The 27386-nt window shown below is 42.1% G+C and overlaps 8 protein-coding genes across 8 annotated transcripts; 4 read left to right on the top strand and 4 right to left on the bottom strand. All coding sequences in view use genetic code 6, as the record gives it.

Annotated features, from left to right (window-relative positions):
- Positions 1-8: 8 nt before the first annotated feature.
- SS50377_20288 (uncharacterized protein) lies at positions 9-1802 on the bottom strand (the record flags this gene model as incomplete). Its single annotated transcript, XM_067904233.1, has 1 exon — positions 9-1802. One exon carries the CDS (start codon positions 1800-1802, stop codon positions 9-11), a length of 1794 nt encoding a protein of 597 aa, XP_067767715.1.
- A 188-nt stretch (positions 1803-1990) lies between these two features.
- On the top strand, positions 1991-3775 carry SS50377_20287 (DNA excision repair protein Rad2; the record flags this gene model as incomplete). Its single annotated transcript, XM_067904232.1, has 1 exon — positions 1991-3775. One exon carries the CDS (start codon positions 1991-1993, stop codon positions 3773-3775), a length of 1785 nt encoding a protein of 594 aa, XP_067767714.1.
- On the bottom strand, positions 3762-4751 carry SS50377_20286 (Lysophosphatidylcholine acyltransferase/Lyso-PAF acetyltransferase; the record flags this gene model as incomplete). Its single annotated transcript, XM_067904231.1, has 1 exon — positions 3762-4751. One exon carries the CDS (start codon positions 4749-4751, stop codon positions 3762-3764), a length of 990 nt encoding a protein of 329 aa, XP_067767713.1.
- A 232-nt stretch (positions 4752-4983) lies between these two features.
- Positions 4984-5991, top strand: SS50377_20285 (uncharacterized protein; the record flags this gene model as incomplete). Its single annotated transcript, XM_067904230.1, has 1 exon — positions 4984-5991. One exon carries the CDS (start codon positions 4984-4986, stop codon positions 5989-5991), a length of 1008 nt encoding a protein of 335 aa, XP_067767712.1.
- An 11-nt stretch (positions 5992-6002) lies between these two features.
- On the bottom strand, positions 6003-6395 carry SS50377_20284 (Endoribonuclease L-PSP; the record flags this gene model as incomplete). Its single annotated transcript, XM_067904229.1, has 1 exon — positions 6003-6395. The coding sequence occupies one exon, from the start codon at positions 6393-6395 to the stop codon at positions 6003-6005; it is 393 nt and encodes a 130-aa protein (XP_067767711.1).
- Positions 6396-7094: 699 nt separating this feature from the next.
- On the top strand, positions 7095-11468 carry SS50377_20283 (Transmembrane domain-containing protein; the record flags this gene model as incomplete). Its single annotated transcript, XM_067904228.1, has 1 exon — positions 7095-11468. One exon carries the CDS (start codon positions 7095-7097, stop codon positions 11466-11468), a length of 4374 nt encoding a protein of 1457 aa, XP_067767710.1.
- Positions 11469-12465: 997 nt separating this feature from the next.
- SS50377_20282 (uncharacterized protein) lies at positions 12466-17160 on the bottom strand (the record flags this gene model as incomplete). The annotated part of the gene is made up of 1 exon (XM_067904227.1): positions 12466-17160. One exon carries the CDS (start codon positions 17158-17160, stop codon positions 12466-12468), a length of 4695 nt encoding a protein of 1564 aa, XP_067767709.1.
- A 1893-nt stretch (positions 17161-19053) lies between these two features.
- Positions 19054-27354, top strand: SS50377_20281 (Transmembrane domain-containing protein; the record flags this gene model as incomplete). The annotated part of the gene is made up of 1 exon (XM_067904226.1): positions 19054-27354. One exon carries the CDS (start codon positions 19054-19056, stop codon positions 27352-27354), a length of 8301 nt encoding a protein of 2766 aa, XP_067767708.1.
- Positions 27355-27386: the final 32 nt, after the last annotated feature.

The following is a 27386-nucleotide window of genomic DNA, read 5'->3' as shown; positions in this document are numbered from 1 at the left end:
AATTATTATCACTTTAATTTAACTTTTATTATAATAAAAATGGTTATTATTACTAATTGGGTGAGAGCTAGGTCAATGACAAACTAGCTATTTTTTACTATCTGTTCGTCAAAGCTATACTTTGTTGTAGCTACCTGATTTTCTGCATATCCTGTTTTTATTAGTTTATTGTCTGCAACATTTTAACTGTATTGTTACAGTCGAATTTCTGGTTCTATATTCTCTAATTCATCAAACAAAACATCAAAATTGTTAAATCCTTATTCTGTTGATAAAATAAATGTGTAAGTAGTGGCAAATTAGTCAATTATTATTTATACTAATGTTTGTTCTGTAACATTGTATATATTTTATTTTTAATTGCTAATAAATACCATAATAATACCTGAAAATGGATTTTTAAAGTTAATTTCTGTTATTAGTTAACTATTATATATTATTGATACAACTGTATATTCAATTTAATATAAAGAAGTTATATTTATTTTAATATAATTTTAATTAATAATTGCAAATAACTACCCTTCTTCGTTTGGTAAAGTGATACTATAATTGGCATTCTATAACAATGTTTATTATTTTTGGTTACAGAAGATTAATTCTAACTTTTGACTAAATTTAATAAGGTTTCCTTATTGATTAAATTAAATAGGGTAATTAAATTTCTTGTCATTTTTACTAAAGAAAACAATTTAATTGTACATTTTGATATCATGTTCCCCTATATTCTTTTTATAAATAATACTTTGTGTTTCAAATAAATTAAAATAGTTAAAAATAGGTGAGTGTTGAGATAAAATTCTCCATAATGGTAATTAATTCCTTGCTATGATAATTTGATTAATACCATTTATCTGAACAGTAACCTCCCCTACTAATATCATCTCTAAATCACAGTTTCTTCCATCAATTTCACAACTAAAATCTAATACCTCATTAAAAATGAATTCAATGCAAGAGTTTTTTACCTTTAGAGTAGAAATTTTCCTTAGATTAGGAACAATTTCTTAATAACTGACCAAATTTCTTTAATTTCTTTGTAACTTAATCATATTAATATTTTTAACCTAAAATACTCCATGTTTGACATAATTATATAAGTCCCACGAACTATAAATAAGCCCATTATAGTTTTTAAATTCCAATATACTGAAACTTGGTTAGAATGATTAATTTTTTACTGTTTTAACCAAAAAGTCTAAAAACTCTTTCTAAATAATATTCAAATTACTTAAATCTAATTTTTCACTTTCTTTTAGAAACTAGTTATATGCATATTCCAATTATTTATCCAAATCAAAACTGATGTTAAACTAAAGTAATGTAAAATTCAAATTCCAGATAGCTAGTATTTCATACAAATTTTCAAATTAAATTAGTAAATTAGCATTATTATAAATATACGATTGTATTGAGACAGTTTTTTCGGTCTCAGAATCTCTTTATAATCTTTTCTAGTAATTATAATACTTCACATTAAAATCATTTATTTGCATACAAAATTTCCATAAGTTAAATTTTAAATTAACTACCTTCCTTATCTCCAACATAAAGTCTTTTGATGGTTAATATGATGCAATTTTATTATCGATTAAATATGCATGCTAATAAACATCATAATATGCAAATTTTGTTGGTGTTGGATCAGTGCATGAATAAAATTATGCTTCTACGGCAAAATGTTAAAGATTTTAGAATACGGATGGTTATTTTTACAGACTATTTTCAGCTTTTAAACAGTATGTATAATTTAAAGTAGTCTATAAAGACGTAAGAAGTAAAAAATTTATTGTGCTATTCATTATATGCGAAATGGATCAAAAAATATAACAAAGTAATGTTAAAAGTTCAAATGATTAATTTATTATATCCTTAATAACATAAACTCTATTATCTAATATCTCATTATATTTAAATAATATAATATCACAATTATTATTTAAAATCCATTAAAGCGATTATTATATCCAACTTAACCCTTATCAATAAAATGGGTGTTAAAAACCTCTGGATGATTCTTAAACCATTTTTCAAAGATTTCACTTTTGATAGGCCGCTACCCCACCGAACAGTAGCAATTGATGCGTTTACTGTAATCTATGCTTACGGGCACACGTACACGGCAGACGTCTTCCATATAGCCGCCGTCTACAGGCTTACCGTCAAGCTGCTTCGCAAAGGCTTCATTCCGATCTTCATTTTTGATAACCAATCATCATTCCTAAAACGTCAAACACAGAGCGAGCGCAGGGCCACGACTAATTTTAAAGAGTTGGATACGGACGCTACTAACCAGATTGCCGCATTCGAGTTCGCGTACGCGCAGAAACCAACAGTTTTCCGCTCTAAAGTGGATAGTTTTTAGCAGGAAATGGCTAATCTGCTCCAAAACAGCTCAGAATCCAGCGCCTACGACGATGTAGCACCCTACGTCCCAGCGAGTTATACGGCGTACCAGAACACGTTTAGGCGTCTGAAGACTGAAAATCCGCACTACCCAAATCTGCTAATCGAACTATCAAGTTTCTCGAGCATGCAAGAAACCAAGTTTGTCGACTGGCAGAAATCGCGCGCGGCGGTCGATTTCAGCTCCCAAAGGCAGCAATAGCTCTTCCTAAAATCCGAAAATTGTGACTAAAATTTCGATATGGACGACTACGGGAACTATCCGATTTCCCGGGGAAACGATTAGCATATTCGCCAAATTTCACTGTAGAATTTCGAGGAGCAATAGACGGAAACCGGCGATAAGCTGCAAAAGCTGCTCGCAGACCTCAATTTCCAGCCGCCACGGGCGGCGCTCGAGACGGTTCTACAGGAAATAGACCTCGCAGACCCCGACTTCGAGCCCCCGCAGAAGACGTTTTTGGGAGCCAAAAACTCCCTAAAGGCTATGAATGACCCCTTCGCTTTTAAGCTCAATAGCTAGAAACTGGAGCAAGTGAGATAGTTTCTCGACATGCTCTCCGTTCCAAATTTTACGGCCGCGAGAAACTTGGAAGCGGAGCAAGTTTGCGCCATTCTGACCTAAAAAAATGTTGCGGAATTTGCGTTTTCGACGGATTCCGACTGCCTCGTTTTCGGCGCCAGAAAGCTCATCCAGTTTCAGGAGGAGCAAGTTGTCATAATCGAGCATCAGGACCTGCAGGCGTACGGCCTAAATCAGGTTTCGTTGGTATTTCTGAGCATTTTGCTCGGGAGCGATTTTCAGGACGGAATACCGTTTGTTGGGCCAGTTATCGCGGCAGAAATACTTGCAGCCACTGGTGGAATAAAGGATATTCAAGGGCTATGGCAGAATTTGAGATAACTGTAGATATTTATTGAGAGTGGAGCTGGATCTAAGTTTTCAAAATTTGGGGCGCTGCGAGGGCGTTTAATTCGGGAAAAAACTGAACTGAAAGACGTTGGAATAAGAATTGTTAACGAGGATATAATATCATTATTTTTAAATAATAATATTTTGATCGAAGATTGCTTTTAAACGTAGTTATATGTAAATTTTGACAAGCAATTAAAAGCTATTCAAAGAGTCAATATTGAATTTCTTAAATTTTTAGCAGGAAATTTAGTAAACAATGTGGGTGCGAATTAAATTTTGTCAAAACTAAGCTTACCTGCTGATAATAACGTATTACTTGATGTAATCAGATTTTCACGATGGTAGAAGTAAATTTGGTAGCAATTAGTTGTGCAGTAAAAAAAGGAGCGAATAGTAAAATTTGAATCAGAAAGGCTCATTAAGGCATTTTAGTATTTGCTCAATCAGCAATGAGATCAGCCTTGTCCCATTAAACGAACGGATCTTTATTGACTTTTTTACAAAGCAACATGTAGTCATCGTGTGTTCCCATCCACCCAAATTCGTCTTAATATGCTTATGAGGGTACAAAATTTTTTCCGACAAAATAAAGACAGTCTTTATATCCAAAAGGGGAAATTTCTTTACCAGGCAGAGAGGCCATAATAAATTGCGTTCTAGTAGCAAAATCTATAGGTGTTTCACCTTATTCAGGTTTTATAACAGTTAAATACTCAACTGTAACAGTACCAAAAGGATTTAACAATATATTCTTAATTACTTATTTCGCATTTTATACAGTGTATGTGAAATCTTTCCCAGTATTGTAGGTAATATTTAGTAGCTAAACAGGTTGCATTGGTTAAAATGCACCAGTTCTAAATGGGATTATACAATCATTTTCAACAGTAGTCCCAGCTGCAAATATTCCAATTGTTGGCCACAAACTATCTTACTACGAATATCTCTCTTTTAGTGTATCTATAACATTCCCTTAACAGGTTCTAGCCAGTAACGTTCGAGATACTAATATACCAGGTTTCAATAAATTAACTTTTGTTACTCCAGATTTGGATATTGTGCACATTATCCCAGACGCAATTAAAACGGGGATATCAAACATAGAACTATGATTACCAATTATAATTTTGGCTTATTGTTTCCCTTTTACGACTACATGAATAGAACACGCCATGCATACTAGTTTATAAGTAATAAGCTTAGTTATTTTTAAATATTTCATTGAAAATTTAGATAAAGGTTTGGATATATCACAGTCTAAGCGATATAAAATTGAATCTGTCATAAAGTTTAGAACTAACGAAACTATGATGATAAAGAACCTAATTGGAATAATTATTGGTGAAAATATTAAAAAGAGAGGGTTTAATAAATTTCTGTAAATAGGTGATGGTTTGAAAGATGATCTACGGAGCCTAGGATGGCGCATGCACGTAAAATTGAAATGAAAGTAAGTTTTTTTCCTAGTTTATATTATTATTCACATTTTATTATTCTATATTAACACTACTATAACACCTATTTATGAATATCTAAATAATATTCCTTTAAAAATTTCTACAGTAGGTAAACTATTAAGTAAAATTTATTTTATATAAATTAAAGAAATCTATATAATTTAAATTTTATATAATATTACAGTAATATAAACCTTCTAAATAATGCGTCAACTTTCAGTTTCACCCCATCAAAAATAAATTGCATATAACGATAAAGACACATATTTTGATACATAATTGGGCCGTTTTGATTAACTTAAACCTGTTTCAGCTACTTTCCGACGAGTTCCTACTCCAAAATATGAGACAAAAGCTGTATTTTTTAATATGGACCCAAAATAACCTTCTCGCGCTTCTTCAGCCCCTAGACTCACTAGAAAATTAACTGTTTAGCCATAAATCTAAGAAAAGGTCTTACCCCCAAAGCCTTCAAAATAGGAATTTGAGTAACTGCAGATGCTTAGGAATGGTAGGAAAACTACTCTTTAATAACTTGAAAGAAGAGCTTAGCTAGCTGAAAACTAAACTTAAAATTAATCACTAGCTTTGAAATAAATTTTTCATACATGTACAACATACTACAACTAAATAAGTTCAAGCTTGAACACACAAATCTTATAATAACTTTCTAAAATTTATGCTAAATTAAATAAATTTACTATATAAATTTAAAATTACAAACCTCCAATTATTATATAGTAATAAAATTAAATAATATACGAAACTGTTAAGGGGGAAAATTCTTATAATCGTAAAATGCCACTAGTAGCTTATAAAAATTTAAAAGATGAAAATAATCTATTATAAAAGAAGCTTTATGAGGTAACTGGAAAATATGAAAGTTTGTAACTTCAAAGTACTTGTCAACGTAACGAATTGAGTGAAAACCAGAGACTATTTGATGATAGAAATCAGTAGTTTATAGCTCTAAAAGGATAATATGAAGCTTTGAAGAAACTATTAAATGAAGCAAATGATGAATACTATCAGGTTACTTTTGAATAAAACTAATAAATTGATGAGATTAATGCTTTGCATTAGATATAGACAGAATAAGTTGATGCTAAATTTAAAAACGAAATTTAAGAAATAAAAAATGAATATAATGAAACAATAGAGAAACTAGAGCTAAAAATTGAGGAATTAAAAAAACGAAAAGAAGTTGAGTGATAAATAAAATATCAATCCTTGAGGAACGCCTTAGTGTTGACAATTTCAACAAGTATATCAGCGAGTTTGACTTAAACGCAGCAACGGATCGGTCTTTCTTCTTTAACAGGGAAATATTCTCTATATATTTCATTAAATCTGTCAACCTCAGGTCCAGTTAATGAGTTATCAAGATAAATATTCAATGAGATAATATGTTAGAGATCGCTTCCACAAAACTCCAAAACAGTTTTCATATTCGAAAATGTTTTGTGTGCCTGCGCTTCTAAACCATTCATAATATTCATTTCAGTATCCATACCAACCATACCTGCTAATAGCACTTTATTGTCTACTATAGTTGCCTGGTTAAGATTCTAAAACTATGGTACAGAGGGGCAGTTAAGAAACTTTGGCTTGGGCATTGGTGGAAAGAGATTTGATTCTAAATTAAAATTATTATTAAATATTTATTTATATTTATTATTAACTTAAAAATTGACTTAAATCTAAATTAGAATTTTTTGTTAAAGTATATTCGTCAAATATAATTTATTTAGGGTTAAACTAATTGAAATTTGTTGATAACTTTATAATTATTTTTAAAAACAAATATTAAATCATTTTACTAATAAAAATTAATAGTATTATAACATATTTTAGCAGCCTGTATTATTATCATCATTATTATGCTAGTTAAGTATATATTATAATTAAGTAATATTTCTATGATATGTGTCATAATTATTATCCGAAATTTATTATCTGGTAATCAAAATTAAATATTAAATTAGTTATTAATTTCAAAATTTAATTATTATATTGATATTATAGCCAGTATATCGGCATACAATCCTATTTAATACTCTTATTTAAGTAAATATTTATCATCGTAGCATCAGACTAAATTATGCATAATTTTTAATTACTTGTTTTCATTTATTTTTTAGATTAATTAAACCTATAACGGAATTATTAAATACTGAATTATTGCAGATTATATAAAATCAGTAAAATTACTAGAACGAAATCTATGCATCGAGATAATATTATTATTTACTATTTTATAGTTATTGTTATGTAAAATATGCGAGGAGGGCTTCGAAGAGGTCGAATTCCACTGCATGGAGATCTGCACCGACTGCTACGGCACGGGGTGCTATGTGGAAAGCGGCTCAAGCTCCTGCGAGTCCTGTCACCCCGGGTTTGCCATGCCTAGCTGCTAGCAGTGCGGCGAGACTTTTGTGCTTTACGAAGGGGCGTGCCACCCGGGAGTACTGAATGCGAACGGGAGCTGCATCGAAAAAGATGGCGCCACTCTCTGCATTTCGTGCGACCCAGATTTCGTACTGTCGCAGGATGCGACCCGATGCATCCCCGAGTGCACGAAGGCCAATTGCGTCTACGGGTCGTGCCTAGTGGATGAAGTTTGCGAATGCGACCCTCACGTGGCAGGGACTTGGTGTGACTCGTGCATTCCGGAATACGGAGTGGCGAATGGAGCTTGCTACAAGGTCCAGGAAACACCCAACGGGACCTGCTTCTATAAGGAGGACGCCTCTACCTTTTGCACCGGCTGCGAGGCAGGGTTTGAACTTTCGGCGGACAAATCTTTTTGCTTCTTCCAATGCACAGCTTCCAACTGCATGCACGGAGATTGCGTAGATGGGAAAGGCTGCGTATGCAATAATGGGTATTCGCAGCACGATGGGTGCCTTGACTATCACTGCGACTTCGACTCTATTAACCCATGCGAAGGCCTTGGCGAGTGTGTAGGTAGCGTCTGCGCGTGCTTTGATGGCACTTAATCACTGCAAAACACATGCTACCGCTGCAATACCGTAGTAAACGGAAGGTGCGAAGATAACGGAGTCGTTTGTGAGTATGGCTGGAAAGGCCTTAATTGCGACGTTTTCGATTGCCGAGATTCCGCATATTCCTGCGATACTAGCCTATTCGATAACACCTGTATAGGCCCAATGTGTCATTGCGCGTATCCGCATCAGATGTATGATGGCGACTGTCTAGACTACTGCGAGTTAGAGTACTACGCTATGTATACCGTCATTGCCAGAATAAACATCATACAGGTACCGTTTGAAAGCGAGCTGGTCAACTTAGGTTCTGTCTTGAAAAAGGATCCCAATGGAAAGTAGGTTAAAAATAGCTGTATCCTAGGCTGCTTAGGTTGTCTGAGTGTCGGTGGGAAGTTTGTATGCAATCCAGGAGTATAGTTTGCTAGTGTCCCGATAGCCGGTGCTACCCTTAGTATATGCTCAGGCTGCAAGCCAAATTATTCAGGCGACCACTGCGAGGACTGTGATTCCCTAAGTGTGGCGAAGAATGGATTCTGCTATTTGAAGTGCCTTAGCTGCAATGGCGAATGCTATTTTAATGATCAGGCCAATATCGAGTGTTCAAGCTGCGACGTGGCATATGCGGGGACAGACTGCTCTACTTGTGATGATGGCTATTTGATGGTCGACGGAGAGTGCCTTTTGAAGTGCGAAACTTGTCACGGGGACTGCTACATCTCGGCAGGGGGAATTCTCTGTCACAGTTGCACCGAGGGCTACAGCCTAGAATCTGCGTGCTAGGGCTGCGCTGCCGGATACCATAGCTACAAGGAGCAATGCCTGCGGGAATGCGATACTTGCGACTACGGAACCTGCTTCTACTACCAGGACACCGTCGTGTGCTCGGCCTGCCACAACGGCGCCGAGCTGTCGCAGTGCAAGAACTGCCGGGAGGGGTTCGTGCTCCACGAAGGCCACTGCCAGCCGCTGATCCCGGGGACCGAGTGCGTCAGGGTGGCCGGGGCGGTCGTCTGCCTGTCGTGCAACGAAGGCGAGTACCTCATCGCCGAGTAGTGCTACCCGGCCTGCAAGCTGCCCTTCTGCCGCAACGGCGAGTGCTACGAGTCGCCAACGCCGATCTGCTCCTCGTGCTATCCGAACTTCCAGATGCAGCCCAACGGCTCGTGTATCGAGATAAGGCAGCACGAGGGCGGAGTCTGCACCGTGGACGCTGCGCCCAGCTGCGAATGCTACGAGGGGTACGGCGGCCTCCTTTGCGAGGAGTGCTCGCCCAACGCCGTTTTGCTAAATGATCGATGCTTCATGGACTGCACGCTGACCGACCTGACATGCCACGGGACCTGCGAGGTTTCGTTCGCCTCCAGCGGGCTGATCATCAGGTGCGCGGAATGCGATGTAGGGTACCAGCTCCCAGACTGCCTGCTGTGCAGCGAAGGTTTCAAGCTGAACCATGCCGGCGAGTGCAAGCTATGCGAGACCGGGTGGCTGGATCATTCCATGCTCCCGGCTGAGGCGGCGGTGCTGGGCCCGGGCTGCTACCAGAAATGCACCTTCTGCGAGCAGGGCGACTGCTGGTTCCAAGGCCCTGCAGTAAAGTGCGTTTCCTGCTCGGCCGGCTACACGCCCAGCTCAAACTGCCGAGCCTGCGAGCCGGGGTTCACGCTGGTTGGTGGAAGGTGCCTGACATTGTAAGACACCCCGCAGGGCCTCTGCGGCGAGTACTCCACCGCGGTATGCACTTCTTGTGCGCAGAACATGGTGCCCGTCTCCTGCCAGACCTGCCAGGCTGGCTATGTGGTGGTCGATGACCAGTGTCTGCTGCCGTTGAACTTTCTGGTCGGACACTGCATCTCCCCGGACGGCATGCAGTTCTCCTGCCAAGAGGAGGCTATCTGCAAGGAAGGCTACATCTTACTAGAGGAGGTGTTCTGCACCGAATGCGGCGCGGGCTACATTCTGCTCAACTTCACATGCTGGACCCGGCTGGCAAAGAGCGAGATGCTATACTCCGGAGACTGCCTCGCGGAGGCCTCCACGGGGGAGGTTTACTGCATTGAGTGCGACGAGTCGTTTAAGGGCGCCTTCTGCGACCAGTGCGAAGATGCCTACATTCAGTGCGGGACATTCTCGTGCTGCAGGATATCGGCAGACATGCTGCACACGGGCATCTGCCACAAGGAGATCGGCGGGGCGATCGTGTGCAACTCATGCGTCACGGGGTTCCACATGGAGCAGCAACTTTGCGTTCCCAGCGTGCGGAGCAAGCTCCGATATCTATGGCTCCTTTGGCTCCTTCTCCTGCTGGTTCTGATTGCCATAGCGCTGGCGCTCCTGCTGAGCAAATCGCACAAGGTCAAACTCCAGCGCCACAGAATTAAGATAAAGCTGATCAGGGTCGTCCGCGAGAGCTTCAAGATATTCTGCGGTGTGTTCTTCTGTCAGATCATCGCCCTATGCGTGGCGCTCCAGGACGCGTACGTGGACGACATCTATCTCTACTCGGCGTCGTTGAGCCTCGGCTCCTTCCCGTTTGCCTTCTTGCTCTTCTTCCTCCAGCCTCCCATTTTGGATAAATTCTACTACCACAAGGTATCGGACTTCTTCATGTTCCTGTTCGGGGCGGGGCTGGACTTCCTGTTCCAGATTACAATTTATCTTTTGCTGCCGGAGGCGATGTCAGTGTCCCAGACCATCTTTAAGTGCTTCTCAGCGCCATTTTCCATGCTGCTGTTTACGTTCATTCTGAAGATGAAGTACAAGTTTTCCCAGATGCTGCTGCTCTTTGTCGCAGTCGCGCTCCCCCTGTACTACGCCTTGCAGACGGCCTTCAAGGACGTTTTTACCAATCCGTACATGCTGGCCGAGGAGTCCGTGCTTACGCTCATTCTGGCGATCTTCGAGACCATGTTCGCCACGCTCTGCCAGGCGTCCCAGATCCTGTTCCTGCAGAACATCCTAGGCTCCTACTCGGAGATCCAGGTGATGATGCGGCTGGGCTTCGCGTTCTTCCTGATCTACTTCTTCCACACGCTGCTCAACTTCAAAGAGATAATTGAATCCGTTTCTACCCAGCAGGAGAGCTTCGTAATAGCGGTCACTTTGGTGGTGATCATGAACGTGCTCATGCCCGTCACGCTCATGTTCATTTCGCCCCTAGCCGTCACGTTCAACATGCTCACCTCTGCGGTCTGGGTGGAGATCATCGACTCCGTATCAATTGGCGCCCGAGAGGGGCAAAATTTCTACCCCATTTCCTCATTTCCAATCGCCTTCTGCTGCATCATGTTCGTGGTCGTTTTCCTGTCGTTGATATTGTACTACCGCGTCATGAATCCCTCGTTCGAGAAATTCAACCAAGAAATCAACGCCAAGAAGGAGAAAAAGTCATTCATGCAACCGAGAATATAAATGAGAAAATATCAAAGAAAAGAATATTATAAAATTTATTAGTCCTAAGTCATCAAAATCATTTATAACTGTAAAAACTATTCAAAGTATAACTCCAAGAGAAAATATGAAGAACACTAGATGTATAGACAATTAAACTGGAAAAGAAATTCAATTTTTATTTCAAAGCAGTTAAATATCTACTCCAAAGCAAAATTAGCTAAGTGTTAAGAGATATTTAATACTATAAAGTCATTAAAACAATAATTCTATAACATACAATCATATTGCTGATAACTCAGCACTATCAGATTTAATAGATACTTATGTTGATGATGTTTAATGACAATTATATTTCTATTTGGGTTGAGTTAGATATTATTTTCTAAATAAAATTTATGAATATTACGGAAAAATAAACTAAAATTTATTTAAAATATATAGAAAGGAAATCAAATCTCTAATATGATATTTACATTGAAATAAAGACGCTAGAAGACCATATAATAAAAGACCATATTAAATACGGTGGTCTTATGCGAATAAATTTGATACAATTTCAATGGGTTATATAATTACAGAAATATTTTAAATTAAATAATACTTAACAAAAAATTAGACTGTAAAATTGTTAATTAGAATAATGCTGTTAATAAATATAACTATGAAACACAATTTAATATAATAAACATTAATATAGATGATTACTTTAGCCAGTGGTAACTTGACTATATTTATAAAAACTTGAATTAGATAACAATTTAATTATCTGAAATTCTATATTACGAATGGTAGTATTATAAAATGAAAATTATGACGACTTTATAGTATTAATCTAAGAAAGGTAAATAATCTTCTCATTGTAATATTTAAGCTATATCAGGTATAATGATGTATTTCAATACCATAACATTGCATTAATAATTTCCACAAGCAGTTATTCTCACAAATAAAAATATTTTTTTTAAATCTTAGTTATCTTTTTGGCATGAAGTTATTATTATACTAATAACAATACAATGAATATAAAGCAATTAATTATAATCAGGATCGAACTAAGCGTATTAATAATTATAAATATTGTTTTTTTATTAGCAGTGAAATATAAGATTTATAATGAGCAGAATATTTTATCATAGAGTATGAAATTCTGAATTATTTTCTACAATATAAAAAAGCTGTAGACTTAAAATTATTTATAATTAAATTTAATTTAGTGAAAAAAATATAATTTTTTACCGTATTAAAGCTTATTAAATTACTATAAATTGTAATATACTATTTATTGTAATCATAGGTATTGATAGGTGTAATACTGCTACAAAAATCTGTTATTAAAAAATAGAGAATACTTTTATGATTATTATCTATCCTCACAAACGACTCCGTTATCTTCGCACCTTCCGTTTACTACGGTATTGCAGCGGTAGCATGTGTTTTGCAGTGATTAAGTGCCATCAAAGCACGCGCAGACGCTACCTACACACTCGCCAAGGCCTTCGCATGGGTTAATAGAGTCGAAGTCGCAGTGATAGTCAAGGCACCCATCGTGCTGCGAATACCCATTATTGCATACGCAGCCTTTCCCATCTACGCAATCTCCGTGCATGCAGTTGGAAGCTGTGCATTGGAAGAAGCAAAAAGATTTGTCCGCCGAAAGTTCAAACCCTGCCTCGCAGCCGGTGCAAAAGGTAGAGGCGTCCTCCTTATAGAAGCAGGTCCCGTTGGGTGTTTCCTGGACCTTGTAGCAAGCTCCATTCGCCACTCCGTATTCCGGAATGCACGAGTCACACCAAGTCCCTGCCACGTGAGGGTCGCATTCGCAAACTTCATCCACTAGGCACGACCCGTAGACGCAATTGGCCTTCGTGCACTCGGGGATGCATCGGGTCGCATCCTGCGACAGTACGAAATCTGGGTCGCACGAAATGCAGAGAGTGGCGCCATCTTTTTCGATGCAGCTCCCGTTCGCATTCAGTACTCCCGGGTGGCACGCCCCTTCGTAAAGCACAAAAGTCTCGCCGCACTGCTAGCAGCTAGGCATGGCAAACCCGGGGTGACAGGACTCGCAGGAGCTTGAGCCGCTTTCCACATAGCACCCCGTGCCGTAGCAGTCGGTGCAGATCTCCATGCAGTGGAATTCGACCTCTTCGAAGCCCGCCTCGCAGTTTCGACAGTCTGGCATAAGAAATCCATTGATGCAAAAATTACAAAAACTATCGGCATCGAGTAAATAGCACTATCCTCGTTCAATATTTATTTATAATAAACATTAATCCACGACAAACACACAATCTTTAACACAGGTTGAACACCCCGGTGATTCGAACCTGGGACTGCACGAGTCGCAGCTGTAGGAGCCATCTGCCTCAATCAAGCAGTTCTCGCCAAAGCAGACGTCGCCTGGGCAGGGCAGCAGGCACTCTGACCCTTTCTCGACGTACCCCGCTTTACAGGTCTGGCACGAGGGCACCTCGTAGTTCTTAAAGCACTCGCTGCAGGTGACGGTCCCTGCGTCATCCCAGCAGATTCCCTTGTCCTCATTTACCACCTCCAGGCAGGCCGAGCCCACCAGGGTGTGCCCCGCTTCGCACTCCTTGCACGCGGGCATCTTGAACCCCGGGTCGCAGGATTCGCAGATACCCTCAGCGGCCGCAGTGATGACGCACTTGGCGCCATGGCAGTCTTTGCAAATTTCCAGACAGCCGGCACTGACAAGAAGATAATCGGGTATGCATTGCTGGCAGTCTGGCAGCTGGTAATTGTTGATGCAGGAGGCGCATGTCGGCACTCCCTCTTGGTCCCAGCAGTCTCCCTGGTCCTCCTAAATGATCTCATAGCACTACTCGCCCACTGCTTTATATCCTGTTATGCACTCCCTGCACTCCGGCATTTTGAATCCGCTGAGACAAGAGGCACACTTAAAAGTTGTGCTCGTGGGCATAAGGCACCCATCGCCCCGGCACTCGGTGCTCGGGCATATTGGGTAGCAAATGCCGTTGTTCTCCAAGTAATCTGGGATACAGTCCGCGCAGGTAGGCATGGCGTAGTTGTTAAGGCAACTGGCGCACACCGTCGCGCCATCCTTCAGCCAGCAGTCGCCCTTGCCTACGTTCGTGATCTCATAGCAAACTTTATCCGCCTCTTTGTGGTCCGGTATGCACTCTTTGCACTCTGGCACCGCAAAACTGTCCAGGCAGGTAAAGCAGTGTATCTCTGTACCGGATATGGTCACGCAGTCTCCATTGCAGTCTGCGCAAACTGGATAGCAGACTGAGTCGTATTCCTTGTAGTCGTCGATACAGTCCACACACAGCGGCACGAGTCGGTCCCCCAAACAAGAAATGCATTCGTACGTGTCATCGATAACACCGCACTCGCCCAGCTCCGGGAAAGTGACCTAGCGGCATGTTCCGTCGATTTCAATGGAGACCACTGGCCGGCACTCGCACTTCTCGTTCATACACACCCCCAGATCCCCGCATCCGTCGAAGATGCATGAGTCCTCCTTGTTACATTGGACGGCATCGCCGATGCCGGAGCTAATATCGTCGTTGCAGACACAGATATTTTCTGTGCACGTGCCCTGGATACAGGTGGTCATAGGCACACAGGCTCTGCCGCACTAGAACGTATCGCCCAGAACTAGCTCGCACGTCTCGGAGCAGCCATCGCAGTGCGCAATTTCGCATGCTAACCCAGAGAACCCACCCACACACTCGCATTTGCCGTCGGTGCATTTCCCACTGTTCTGGCAAGGGCTTGCCGCGCAGTCGATCTGGCACAGCGGGCCTGTGAATCCGCTGAGGCAGGTGGGCGGCGTGTCCCAGAAGGTCCATGTTCCCTGGCACTCCATCTGGCAGAGGTTGGGACCGTTCTTCGGCTGAAAATGATTTTTTGTTAAAGTTCCAGAAACTAGTTCGGTAAAGCCTGTGTCGAAGCCTGCATATGGCTCAAACTGCCATACGCTTTGTAAAAAGGCGTAGGCAAATCGAGGGTAGTCCGCATTTACGGCGGGCGTGTAGTACCAAATGTTGGAATCAAACTGGGGCACAGTCTTCATGTAAGCGGGCCTTCTCAGATTTTCAGTCGTTATGGTTATTTGCGAGTCGGTGGAGTACTTGTACCTATTTTCCTGGTGCGAGTAAATTAGCTTCAAATCCACAGAGTCGGTGAAGCCGCTTGGTATCCCATCTGGCATAAATGCAACCATGATAGTAGAGTTGATATATAAACCGACATATATACAATTTTATATAGAATTACCTCCTTTATTTTCATATATTAGAAACTTATATGTTTTTAATTAACTTAAAGTAGGAGAAAGAACCTGATATCCCATGAAAATACTATCTATGTTGCAGTCCTGAATATAATATGCTAGAACTGTTATTGGTGTCTAATAATTATGATCAGAAAATGTAACATTACCATAAACAACAATATTATTGTAAGTATTCTAATGTAGTTTAAATCCTAAAACAGACCAAGTCTGGTTACTATACCCTATTTCGACTAAAATTTATAGGGTAAGATTTTCAAAGATGCTGTTTGTTGTATTTTAAGCTAGTAATCCATATTCACAGTTAGAGCCAATACTCATAGTCATATTAACAATAACAAGACAATTACGAATGATCATAGATGAACCTTCAGTAATGAAGGTGTTTTGGTGTTGGAGATATGTGCTTTTTAATGCTTGTTATAAAAAGAAATAAGAACTGAGAAATGAAATAGTGCCTCCGTCGCCATTTCGCATTATTGACTCCAAAGTTATTTCAGCCACCTATGAGTCTTATACTTCAGAAAAATATAAATTAGAGTATTTTATATTTGTGGCGGTTGTCTACTAGGCAATTCCAGTCACAGAAATTTTATTAACTGCCTTTTGCAGTAAGCTAAACAGGATATAGAAGGAGCAGGACTCGATGTTGGAGTTGTCTAGCTGCTGTGAGACGGTAGAGTAATTTCCGTTGGTGAACTTCGTCACGTTCCCGATGAAGGACGTGTTGCGGATAGTTACCTGGTTCCCAGCTCCCTGGAAGATCTGAAACTAGAAGTTGGTAGCAGATGAAGACCTTAGTGTGAACCGGATATAAGACTAGACCATTACGAGGCCCTCCACGTTAGGCAAGAAGGACAGGGCGGATAGTCCCTGCGTTTCCGCGTCAATGTACGCGGTCACATGCAGCTGCGAAATGAGCACTCCGGCAGGCAGGGACTGCGAAATAAGAAACAGGCTCCTCAGCGGGCTGCCGAGGGTGTCGCGAAAGCTGACGTTGACGTATACGTGATACTTATCCAGTGCAGCCTGGAATGAGTTGGCGATCAGTGACATGCCCGGGGTGGTCACCAGTATGTTTTTGAAGTCGGCCCGGACCGTGATGTTTGAGGAGGTCGCTGCGTTGTTAGCCTGGCAGAGCGCGGTGAATGCGCTGCTCAGGGGGGTATCTGACTGGAATGACGATACGAAGGTTGAGTCTGTGACTGATGCTGTGAAGGTCTTCGCAAACGACACGCTCATGGCCTGTCTTGCCCCTGCGGCGGTCAGGGTAATGCTCGCCCAGAGGCCCGATATGCTCGCAGAGACCGTGCTGCCCAGCAAGAAATACGATTAAGGCGTTGTACCATCAACTGAAATTTCTGCTTAAATTGAAATTTTGCTGAGCGTGCCTTTCAAGTTTTGCGAGATCCCATAAACGTTAGTAGGAGTTCCAGTATCGAACTGTGCAAAACGCAATGCTAAATTGCTAATAACGCCTGAAAATTCTTCGAGCATTTCACTTGTTGCCTCTGACGTGTCTAGTTTTAGATTATCAAAAATGAAAGTTTGACCGTCAATTGTACCAACAAAATTATCAACCTTTTAAAAAGATTTCTTTAGGTATATATCGTTTGCTAACGCAAATGATTCATCTGGGTAGATACCAAGAAGTTCAAACACGTTTTCGTGAGATATTAGTATTTTTGAAAGTAAAAGCTACATTTGATGAAAGTATTGCTAATTTAGATAAAATAATATTATCTATTTAGTATTTGTCTGCAAAATTAATTGTTTTCATTTATATTTAATTAATATTTTAGTGTATCAATATTAATTTAATGTAAAAATATCGAAAATATATAGACAAATATATAATTTAGCAAGAGTTATTCTAAAATTGTAAAAATGTATAAAAAGTACTAATAAATAAATTAAAATTATATTCATTGCTGATTAATAATTAGAATAAAAAATATAATATGAAACATATAAAATAAATGATTAATTTTAACATAGAGTTGATATTAAATATAATATATATGCTTGAAAATTTGAAATTAAGTAATTATAATATTTTGATAACATAAATAAAATATAAATATCATTTAGAATATGTTTAATAAACTTAAAATATCAGTATTACATAACGAAGCTTATCTAATTACCTAATTTATACATTGAGCATCTTAAGCGTAAAAGAGATAGCAGTTTAGAATACAGGATATCCAAAATATGAGAGGGATAAGTTTCGTGACAAGATTTATATATGTATAGTGAATTAAATAAATAATGGCATATATTATTCAAAAATGCAAGAATCAACTACTAATATTTTATAAATATATTTTTAATTTATATGTTTAATATTTTAAGATATAATAATATATTTTATTGGTTGAGTTTTAAATGAAATCAATCCGGTAATACAATAGCCTTTCTTTGAGTAAGAGTTCTATTTGATATGCGTATTTAATATAGAAATTAATATAAAATGTACAACAGTTGCCTTTAAACTTATTAGTGCCCTATAAGCTTTGACAAATTTATAATTTATAAGCATCCAATTAATCTCTACCATTCTATTTAGTATGTATTATATAAAGCTAAGGCATTAACAAATATTTTATTACGATATAAGTATTTATCAGAGATTAATTTAAAATAATCAATCATATTAGAAATTCATGTATGTCAAATACCATTGACTTAAAAACTTATACACATAATTTTGGTATTGAATTTTAGAGTATAATTAAATGTATAACTTGGAATTTTACATAGTACTGTTTTATTTGATAATATTATACTATCGCGGCTACTCAATAATTTATTTTGATAGCTTGATCGTATGCTAAATAAAAATCTTAATATTTTAAACTAAGATGGATATGAAATAAGGACTCAGCATTATATATAAGCAATCATAATTGTACATAATAAATAATCTCTATAATTGTTAACTTAGATAATTATTAAACAACTAAAAATTATATTCAAATATGTATTATCATTATTTAAAAAATTACTCTAACGCTAAATAATTCTGGACTAAAATATAGGGATAAATTTATATAATACCAGACGCTAAATATTATATTAATCAAACTAATAGCAATCATAATTTATTTGCTCAATATTATTTTTTAACTATATCAAAATAAATAAATAACTCAATTTAAGTTTCCTTTTTATGAGATAATTATAATAATTATATAAAATTTTAAAATTATTAAAGTTGTTCTAGGTTTAATAATATCGATTTATCACAAATGTTAATCAATTTTATTACACATTTATTTTGTTTAATTATTAAATATTATATAAAAATATGAAATACATTTTTTTGAAAATAAATCATATACAGTTATACTAATAAAAAATAATCATGCTACTAAATTTTAAATATAGTTTAGAGTATACAATAAAAATTATTTTTAAAATATATCAATACAGTTATTAAAATCAATTCCAATTGAAAATTTAATTATTTATGTCAATAATTACTATTAATGAAAATTAATATTTGATATATATTAATTAAAAAATAAAACTAAAAAACTAAGAAATAATTTTTAACATATTATTTAATATATCATAGAAATTTAATTACACAAAATGTTGATTGTCATTTCTAAAATACTTGTCTCTCATGAAAAAGTTCTTAAGATGTTAAGCACTTATCCAACAGAATCCTTTGTATTGGTAAATGATATATATCTAAAACAATAGTTTGAACAAGTAAAGGGTTTCACGGGGTCAATCGACGGTAAAACTTATGTATTAGATAATATTGAGATAGATACAGTAAAAGTAAATTATGCTATGTTTGAGGATTTTTCTGGAATTATTAGCAATATAGCACTGCGAATAAAATAATTTGATACAAGTATTGAAACTAACTTTTATGGGTTATCATAAAATCTTTAAGGTACTATTAATAAAGTATCTATAAAATCTAGTCTTGCAATTAGGGGCACCTCGCCTTAATCGTATTTCTTGCTGGGCAGCACGGTCTCTGCGAGCATCTCGGGCCTCTGGGCGAGCATTACCCTGACCGCCGCAGGGGCAAGACAGGCCATGAGCGTGTCGTTTGCGAAGACCTTCACAGCATCAGTCACAGACTCAACCTTCGTATCGTCATTCCAGTCAGATACCCCCCTGAGCAGCGCATTCACCGCGCTCTGCCAGGCTAACAACGCAGCGACCTCCTCAAACATCACGGTCCGGGCCGACTTCAAAAACATACTGGTGACCACCCCGGGCATGTCACTGATCGCCAACTCATTCCAGGCTGCACTGGATAAGTATCACGTATACGTCAACGTCAGCTTTCGCGACACCCTCGGCAGCCCGCTGAGGAGCCTGTTTCTTATTTCGCAGTCCCTGCCTGCCGGAGTGCTCATTTCGCAGCTGCATGTGACCGCGTACATTGACGCGGAAACGCAGGGACTATCCGCCCTGTCCTTCTTGCCTAACGTGGAGGGCCTCGTAATGGTCTAGTCTTATATCCGGTTCACACTAAGGTCTTCATCTGCTACCAACTTCTAGTTTCAGATCTTCCAGGGAGCTGGGAACCAGGTAACTATCCGCAACACGTCCTTCATCGGGAACGTGACGAAGTTCACCAACGGAAATTACTCTACCGTCTCACAGCAGCTAGACAACTCCAACATCGAGTCCTGCTCCTTCTATATCCTGTTTAGCTTACTGCAAAAGGCAGTTAATAAAATTTCTGTGACTGGAATTGCCTAGTAGACAACCGCCACAAATATAAAATACTCTAATTTATATTTTTCTGAAGTATAAGACTCATAGGTGGCTGAAATAACTTTGGAGTCAATAATGCGAAATGGCGACGGAGGCACTATTTCATTTCTCAGTTCTTATTTCTTTTTATAACAAGCATTAAAAAGCACATATCTCCAACACCAAAACACCTTCATTACTGAAGGTTCATCTATGATCATTCGTAATTGTCTTGTTATTGTTAATATGACTATGAGTATTGGCTCTAACTGTGAATATGGATTACTAGCTTAAAATACAACAAACAGCATCTTTGAAAATCTTACCCTATAAATTTTAGTCGAAATAGGGTATAGTAACCAGACTTGGTCTGTTTTAGGATTTAAACTACATTAGAATACTTACAATAATATTGTTGTTTATGGTAATGTTACATTTTCTGATCATAATTATTAGACACCAATAACAGTTCTAGCATATTATATTCAGGACTGCAACATAGATAGTATTTTCATGGGATATCAGGTTCTTTCTCCTACTTTAAGTTAATTAAAAACATATAAGTTTCTAATATATGAAAATAAAGGAGGTAATTCTATATAAAATTGTATATATGTCGGTTTATATATCAACTCTACTATCATGGTTGCATTTATGCCAGATGGGATACCAAGCGGCTTCACCGACTCTGTGGATTTGAAGCTAATTTACTCGCACCAGGAAAATAGGTACAAGTACTCCACCGACTCGCAAATAACCATAACGACTGAAAATCTGAGAAGGCCCGCTTACATGAAGACTGTGCCCCAGTTTGATTCCAACATTTGGTACTACACGCCCGCCGTAAATGCGGACTACCCTCGATTTGCCTACGCCTTTTTACAAAGCGTATGGCAGTTTGAGCCATATGCAGGCTTCGACACAGGCTTTACCGAACTAGTTTCTGGAACTTTAACAAAAAATCATTTTCAGCCGAAGAACGGTCCCAACCTCTGCCAGATGGAGTGCCAGGGAACATGGACCTTCTGGGACACGCCGCCCACCTGCCTCAGCGGATTCACAGGCCCGCTGTGCCAGATCGACTGCGCGGCAAGCCCTTGCCAGAACAGTGGGAAATGCACCGACGGCAAATGCGAGTGTGTGGGTGGGTTCTCTGGGTTAGCATGCGAAATTGCGCACTGCGATGGCTGCTCCGAGACGTGCGAGCTAGTTCTGGGCGATACGTTCTAGTGCGGCAGAGCCTGTGTGCCTATGACCACCTGTATCCAGGGCACGTGCACAGAAAATATCTGTGTCTGCAACGACGATATTAGCTCCGGCATCGGCGATGCCGTCCAATGCAACAAGGAGGACTCATGCATCTTCGCCGGATGCGGGGATCTGGGGGTGTGCATGAACGAGAAGTGCGAGTGCCGGCCAGTGGTCTCCATTGAAATCGGCGGAACATGCCGCTAGGTCACTTTCCCGGAGCTGGGCGAGTGCGGTGTTATCGATGACACGTACGAATGCATTTCTTGTTTGGGGGACCGACTCGTGCCGCTGTGTGTGGACTGTATCGACGACTACAAGGAATACGACTCAGTCTGCTATCCAGTTTGCGCAGACTGCAATGGAGACTGCGTGACCATATCCGGTACAGAGATACACTGCTTTACCTGCCTGGACAGTTTTGCGGTGCCAGAGTGCAAAGAGTGCATACCGGACCACAAAGAGGCGGATAAAGTTTGCTATGAGATCACGAACGTAGGCAAGGGCGACTGCTGGCTGAAGGATGGCGCGACGGTGTGCGCCAGTTGCCTTAACAACTACGCCATGCCTACCTGCGCGGACTGTATCCCAGATTACTTGGAGAACAACGGCATTTGCTACCCAATATGCCCGAGCACCGAGTGCCGGGGCGATGGGTGCTTTATGCCCACGAGCACAACTTTTAAGTGTGCCTCTTGTCTCAGCGGATTCAAAATGCCGGAGTGCAGGGAGTGCATAACAGGATATAAAGCAGTGGGCGAGTAGTGCTATGAGATCATTTAGGAGGACCAGGGAGACTGCTGGGACCAAGAGGGAGTGCCGACATGCGCCTCCTGCATCAACAATTACCAGCTGCCAGACTGCCAGCAATGCATACCCGATTATCTTCTTGTCAGTGCCGGCTGTCTGGAAATTTGCAAAGACTGCCATGGCGCCAAGTGCGTCATCACTGCGGCCGCTGAGGGTATCTGCGAATCCTGCGACCCGGGGTTCAAGATGCCCGCGTGCAAGGAGTGCGAAGCGGGGCACACCCTGGTGGGCTCGGCCTGCCTGGAGGTGGTAAATGAGGACAAGGGAATCTGCTGGGATGACGCAGGGACCGTCACCTGCAGCGAGTGCTTTAAGAACTACGAGGTGCCCTCGTGCCAGACCTGTAAAGCGGGGTACGTCGAGAAAGGGTCAGAGTGCCTGCTGTCCTGCCCAGGCGACGTCTGCTTTGGCGAGAACTGCTTGATTGAGGCAGATGGCTCCTACAGCTGCGACTCGTGCAGTCCCAGGTTCGAATCACCGGGGTGTTCAACCTGTGTTAAAGATTGTGTGTTTGTCGTGGATTAATGTTTATTATAAATAAATATTGAACGAGGATAGTGCTATTTACTCGATGCCGATAGTTTTTGTAATTTTTGCATCAATGGATTTCTTATGCCAGACTGTCGAAACTGCGAGGCGGGCTTCGAAGAGGTCGAATTCCACTGCATGGAGATCTGCACCGACTGCTACGGCACGGGGTGCTATGTGGAAAGCGGCTCAAGCTCCTGCGAGTCCTGTCACCCCGGGTTTGCCATGCCTAGCTGCTAGCAGTGCGGCGAGACTTTTGTGCTTTACGAAGGGGCGTGCCACCCGGGAGTACTGAATGCGAACGGGAGCTGCATCGAAAAAGATGGCGCCACTCTCTGCATTTCGTGCGACCCAGATTTCGTACTGTCGCAGGATGCGACCCGATGCATCCCCGAGTGCACGAAGGCCAATTGCGTCTACGGGTCGTGCCTAGTGGATGAAGTTTGCGAATGCGACCCTCACGTGGCAGGGACTTGGTGTGACTCGTGCATTCCGGAATACGGAGTGGCGAATGGAGCTTGCTACAAGGTCCAGGAAACACCCAACGGGACCTGCTTCTATAAGGAGGACGCCTCTACCTTTTGCACCGGCTGCGAGGCAGGGTTTGAACTTTCGGCGGACAAATCTTTTTGCTTCTTCCAATGCACAGCTTCCAACTGCATGCACGGAGATTGCGTAGATGGGAAAGGCTGCGTATGCAATAATGGGTATTCGCAGCACGATGGGTGCCTTGACTATCACTGCGACTTCGACTCTATTAACCCATGCGAAGGCCTTGGCGAGTGTGTAGGTAGCGTCTGCGCGTGCTTTGATGGCACTTAATCACTGCAAAACACATGCTACCGCTGCAATACCGTAGTAAACGGAAGGTGCGAAGATAACGGAGTCGTTTGTGAGTATGGCTGGAAAGGCCTTAATTGCGACGTTTTCGATTGCCGAGATTCCGCATATTCCTGCGATACTAGCCTATTCGATAACACCTGTATAGGCCCAATGTGTCATTGCGCGTATCCGCATCAGATGTATGATGGCGACTGTCTAGACTACTGCGAGTTAGAGTACTACGCTATGTATACCGTCATTGCCAGAATAAACATCATACAGGTACCGTTTGAAAGCGAGCTGGTCAACTTAGGTTCTGTCTTGAAAAAGGATCCCAATGGAAAGTAGGTTAAAAATAGCTGTATCCTAGGCTGCTTAGGTTGTCTGAGTGTCGGTGGGAAGTTTGTATGCAATCCAGGAGTATAGTTTGCTAGTGTCCCGATAGCCGGTGCTACCCTTAGTATATGCTCAGGCTGCAAGCCAAATTATTCAGGCGACCACTGCGAGGACTGTGATTCCCTAAGTGTGGCGAAGAATGGATTCTGCTATTTGAAGTGCCTTAGCTGCAATGGCGAATGCTATTTTAATGATCAGGCCAATATCGAGTGTTCAAGCTGCGACGTGGCATATGCGGGGACAGACTGCTCTACTTGTGATGATGGCTATTTGATGGTCGACGGAGAGTGCCTTTTGAAGTGCGAAACTTGTCACGGGGACTGCTACATCTCGGCAGGGGGAATTCTCTGTCACAGTTGCACCGAGGGCTACAGCCTAGAATCTGCGTGCTAGGGCTGCGCTGCCGGATACCATAGCTACAAGGAGCAATGCCTGCGGGAATGCGATACTTGCGACTACGGAACCTGCTTCTACTACCAGGACACCGTCGTGTGCTCGGCCTGCCACAACGGCGCCGAGCTGTCGCAGTGCAAGAACTGCCGGGAGGGGTTCGTGCTCCACGAAGGCCACTGCCAGCCGCTGATCCCGGGGACCGAGTGCGTCAGGGTGGCCGGGGCGGTCGTCTGCCTGTCGTGCAACGAAGGCGAGTACCTCATCGCCGAGTAGTGCTACCCGGCCTGCAAGCTGCCCTTCTGCCGCAACGGCGAGTGCTACGAGTCGCCAACGCCGATCTGCTCCTCGTGCTATCCGAACTTCCAGATGCAGCCCAACGGCTCGTGTATCGAGATAAGGCAGCACGAGGGCGGAGTCTGCACCGTGGACGCTGCGCCCAGCTGCGAATGCTACGAGGGGTACGGCGGCCTCCTTTGCGAGGAGTGCTCGCCCAACGCCGTTTTGCTAAATGATCGATGCTTCATGGACTGCACGCTGACCGACCTGACATGCCACGGGACCTGCGAGGTTTCGTTCGCCTCCAGCGGGCTGATCATCAGGTGCGCGGAATGCGATGTAGGGTACCAGCTCCCAGACTGCCTGCTGTGCAGCGAAGGTTTCAAGCTGAACCATGCCGGCGAGTGCAAGCTATGCGAGACCGGGTGGCTGGATCATTCCATGCTCCCGGCTGAGGCGGCGGTGCTGGGCCCGGGCTGCTACCAGAAATGCACCTTCTGCGAGCAGGGCGACTGCTGGTTCCAAGGCCCTGCAGTAAAGTGCGTTTCCTGCTCGGCCGGCTACACGCCCAGCTCAAACTGCCGAGCCTGCGAGCCGGGGTTCACGCTGGTTGGTGGAAGGTGCCTGACATTGTAAGACACCCCGCAGGGCCTCTGCGGCGAGTACTCCACCGCGGTATGCACTTCTTGTGCGCAGAACATGGTGCCCGTCTCCTGCCAGACCTGCCAGGCTGGCTATGTGGTGGTCGATGACCAGTGTCTGCTGCCGTTGAACTTTCTGGTCGGACACTGCATCTCCCCGGACGGCATGCAGTTCTCCTGCCAAGAGGAGGCTATCTGCAAGGAAGGCTACATCTTACTAGAGGAGGTGTTCTGCACCGAATGCGGCGCGGGCTACATTCTGCTCAACTTCACATGCTGGACCCGGCTGGCAAAGAGCGAGATGCTATACTCCGGAGACTGCCTCGCGGAGGCCTCCACGGGGGAGGTTTACTGCATTGAGTGCGACGAGTCGTTTAAGGGCGCCTTCTGCGACCAGTGCGAAGATGCCTACATTCAGTGCGGGACATTCTCGTGCTGCAGGATATCGGCAGACATGCTGCACACGGGCATCTGCCACAAGGAGATCGGCGGGGCGATCGTGTGCAACTCATGCGTCACGGGGTTCCACATGGAGCAGCAACTTTGCGTTCCCAGCGTGCGGAGCAAGCTCCGATATCTATGGCTCCTTTGGCTCCTTCTCCTGCTGGTTCTGATTGCCATAGCGCTGGCGCTCCTGCTGAGCAAATCGCACAAGGTCAAACTCCAGCGCCACAGAATTAAGATAAAGCTGATCAGGGTCGTCCGCGAGAGCTTCAAGATATTCTGCGGTGTGTTCTTCTGTCAGATCATCGCCCTATGCGTGGCGCTCCAGGACGCGTACGTGGACGACATCTATCTCTACTCGGCGTCGTTGAGCCTCGGCTCCTTCCCGTTTGCCTTCTTGCTCTTCTTCCTCCAGCCTCCCATTTTGGATAAATTCTACTACCACAAGGTATCGGACTTCTTCATGTTCCTGTTCGGGGCGGGGCTGGACTTCCTGTTCCAGATTACAATTTATCTTTTGCTGCCGGAGGCGATGTCAGTGTCCCAGACCATCTTTAAGTGCTTCTCAGCGCCATTTTCCATGCTGCTGTTTACGTTCATTCTGAAGATGAAGTACAAGTTTTCCCAGATGCTGCTGCTCTTTGTCGCAGTCGCGCTCCCCCTGTACTACGCCTTGCAGACGGCCTTCAAGGACGTTTTTACCAATCCGTACATGCTGGCCGAGGAGTCCGTGCTTACGCTCATTCTGGCGATCTTCGAGACCATGTTCGCCACGCTCTGCCAGGCGTCCCAGATCCTGTTCCTGCAGAACATCCTAGGCTCCTACTCGGAGATCCAGGTGATGATGCGGCTGGGCTTCGCGTTCTTCCTGATCTACTTCTTCCACACGCTGCTCAACTTCAAAGAGATAATTGAATCCGTTTCTACCCAGCAGGAGAGCTTCGTAATAGCGGTCACTTTGGTGGTGATCATGAACGTGCTCATGCCCGTCACGCTCATGTTCATTTCGCCCCTAGCCGTCACGTTCAACATGCTCACCTCTGCGGTCTGGGTGGAGATCATCGACTCCGTATCAATTGGCGCCCGAGAGGGGCAAAATTTCTACCCCATTTCCTCATTTCCAATCGCCTTCTGCTGCATCATGTTCGTGGTCGTTTTCCTGTCGTTGATATTGTACTACCGCGTCATGAATCCCTCGTTCGAGAAATTCAACCAAGAAATCAACGCCAAGAAGGAGAAAAAGTCATTCATGGGATCGTTCCTTAGCATTCGTAAGTAGGCACACTAGGAGTACAGCAGTATGAACGGCCGGAAGCAGCTGAACGCGAATCAGCTGAAGACCTTCGTGAGCAAGAAGACGATCCAAAGCAAGGGACTGGTCGCGAACATGAGCGACTTCGTGTGCATAGACAACGCAACGGGACAAACGATCCTGTTTGCGCCGCAGGACAAACGGCCCTCAAATAGCCGTTTGAGCCCGCTCAAAATGCAGGATTACGTCTTACCGAGGGCGATACCGATCGATGGGAATTCGGCCAGGCTGAACTGCGTGGCGAAGCTTTCTGTAGTTTCTGAGCTGTCGGATTCGTACTTGGTCGAGATGGATGAATGATGGTGAATTGGTGAAGGGAGGTTTTGATCAGT

Source organism: Spironucleus salmonicida, chromosome 1 (assembly GCF_000497125.1).
Source record: "Spironucleus salmonicida strain ATCC 50377 chromosome 1, whole genome shotgun sequence".
NCBI lineage: Eukaryota > Fornicata > Diplomonadida > Hexamitidae > Spironucleus > Spironucleus salmonicida.
This window is presented reverse-complemented; position numbering and strand designations above follow the sequence as displayed.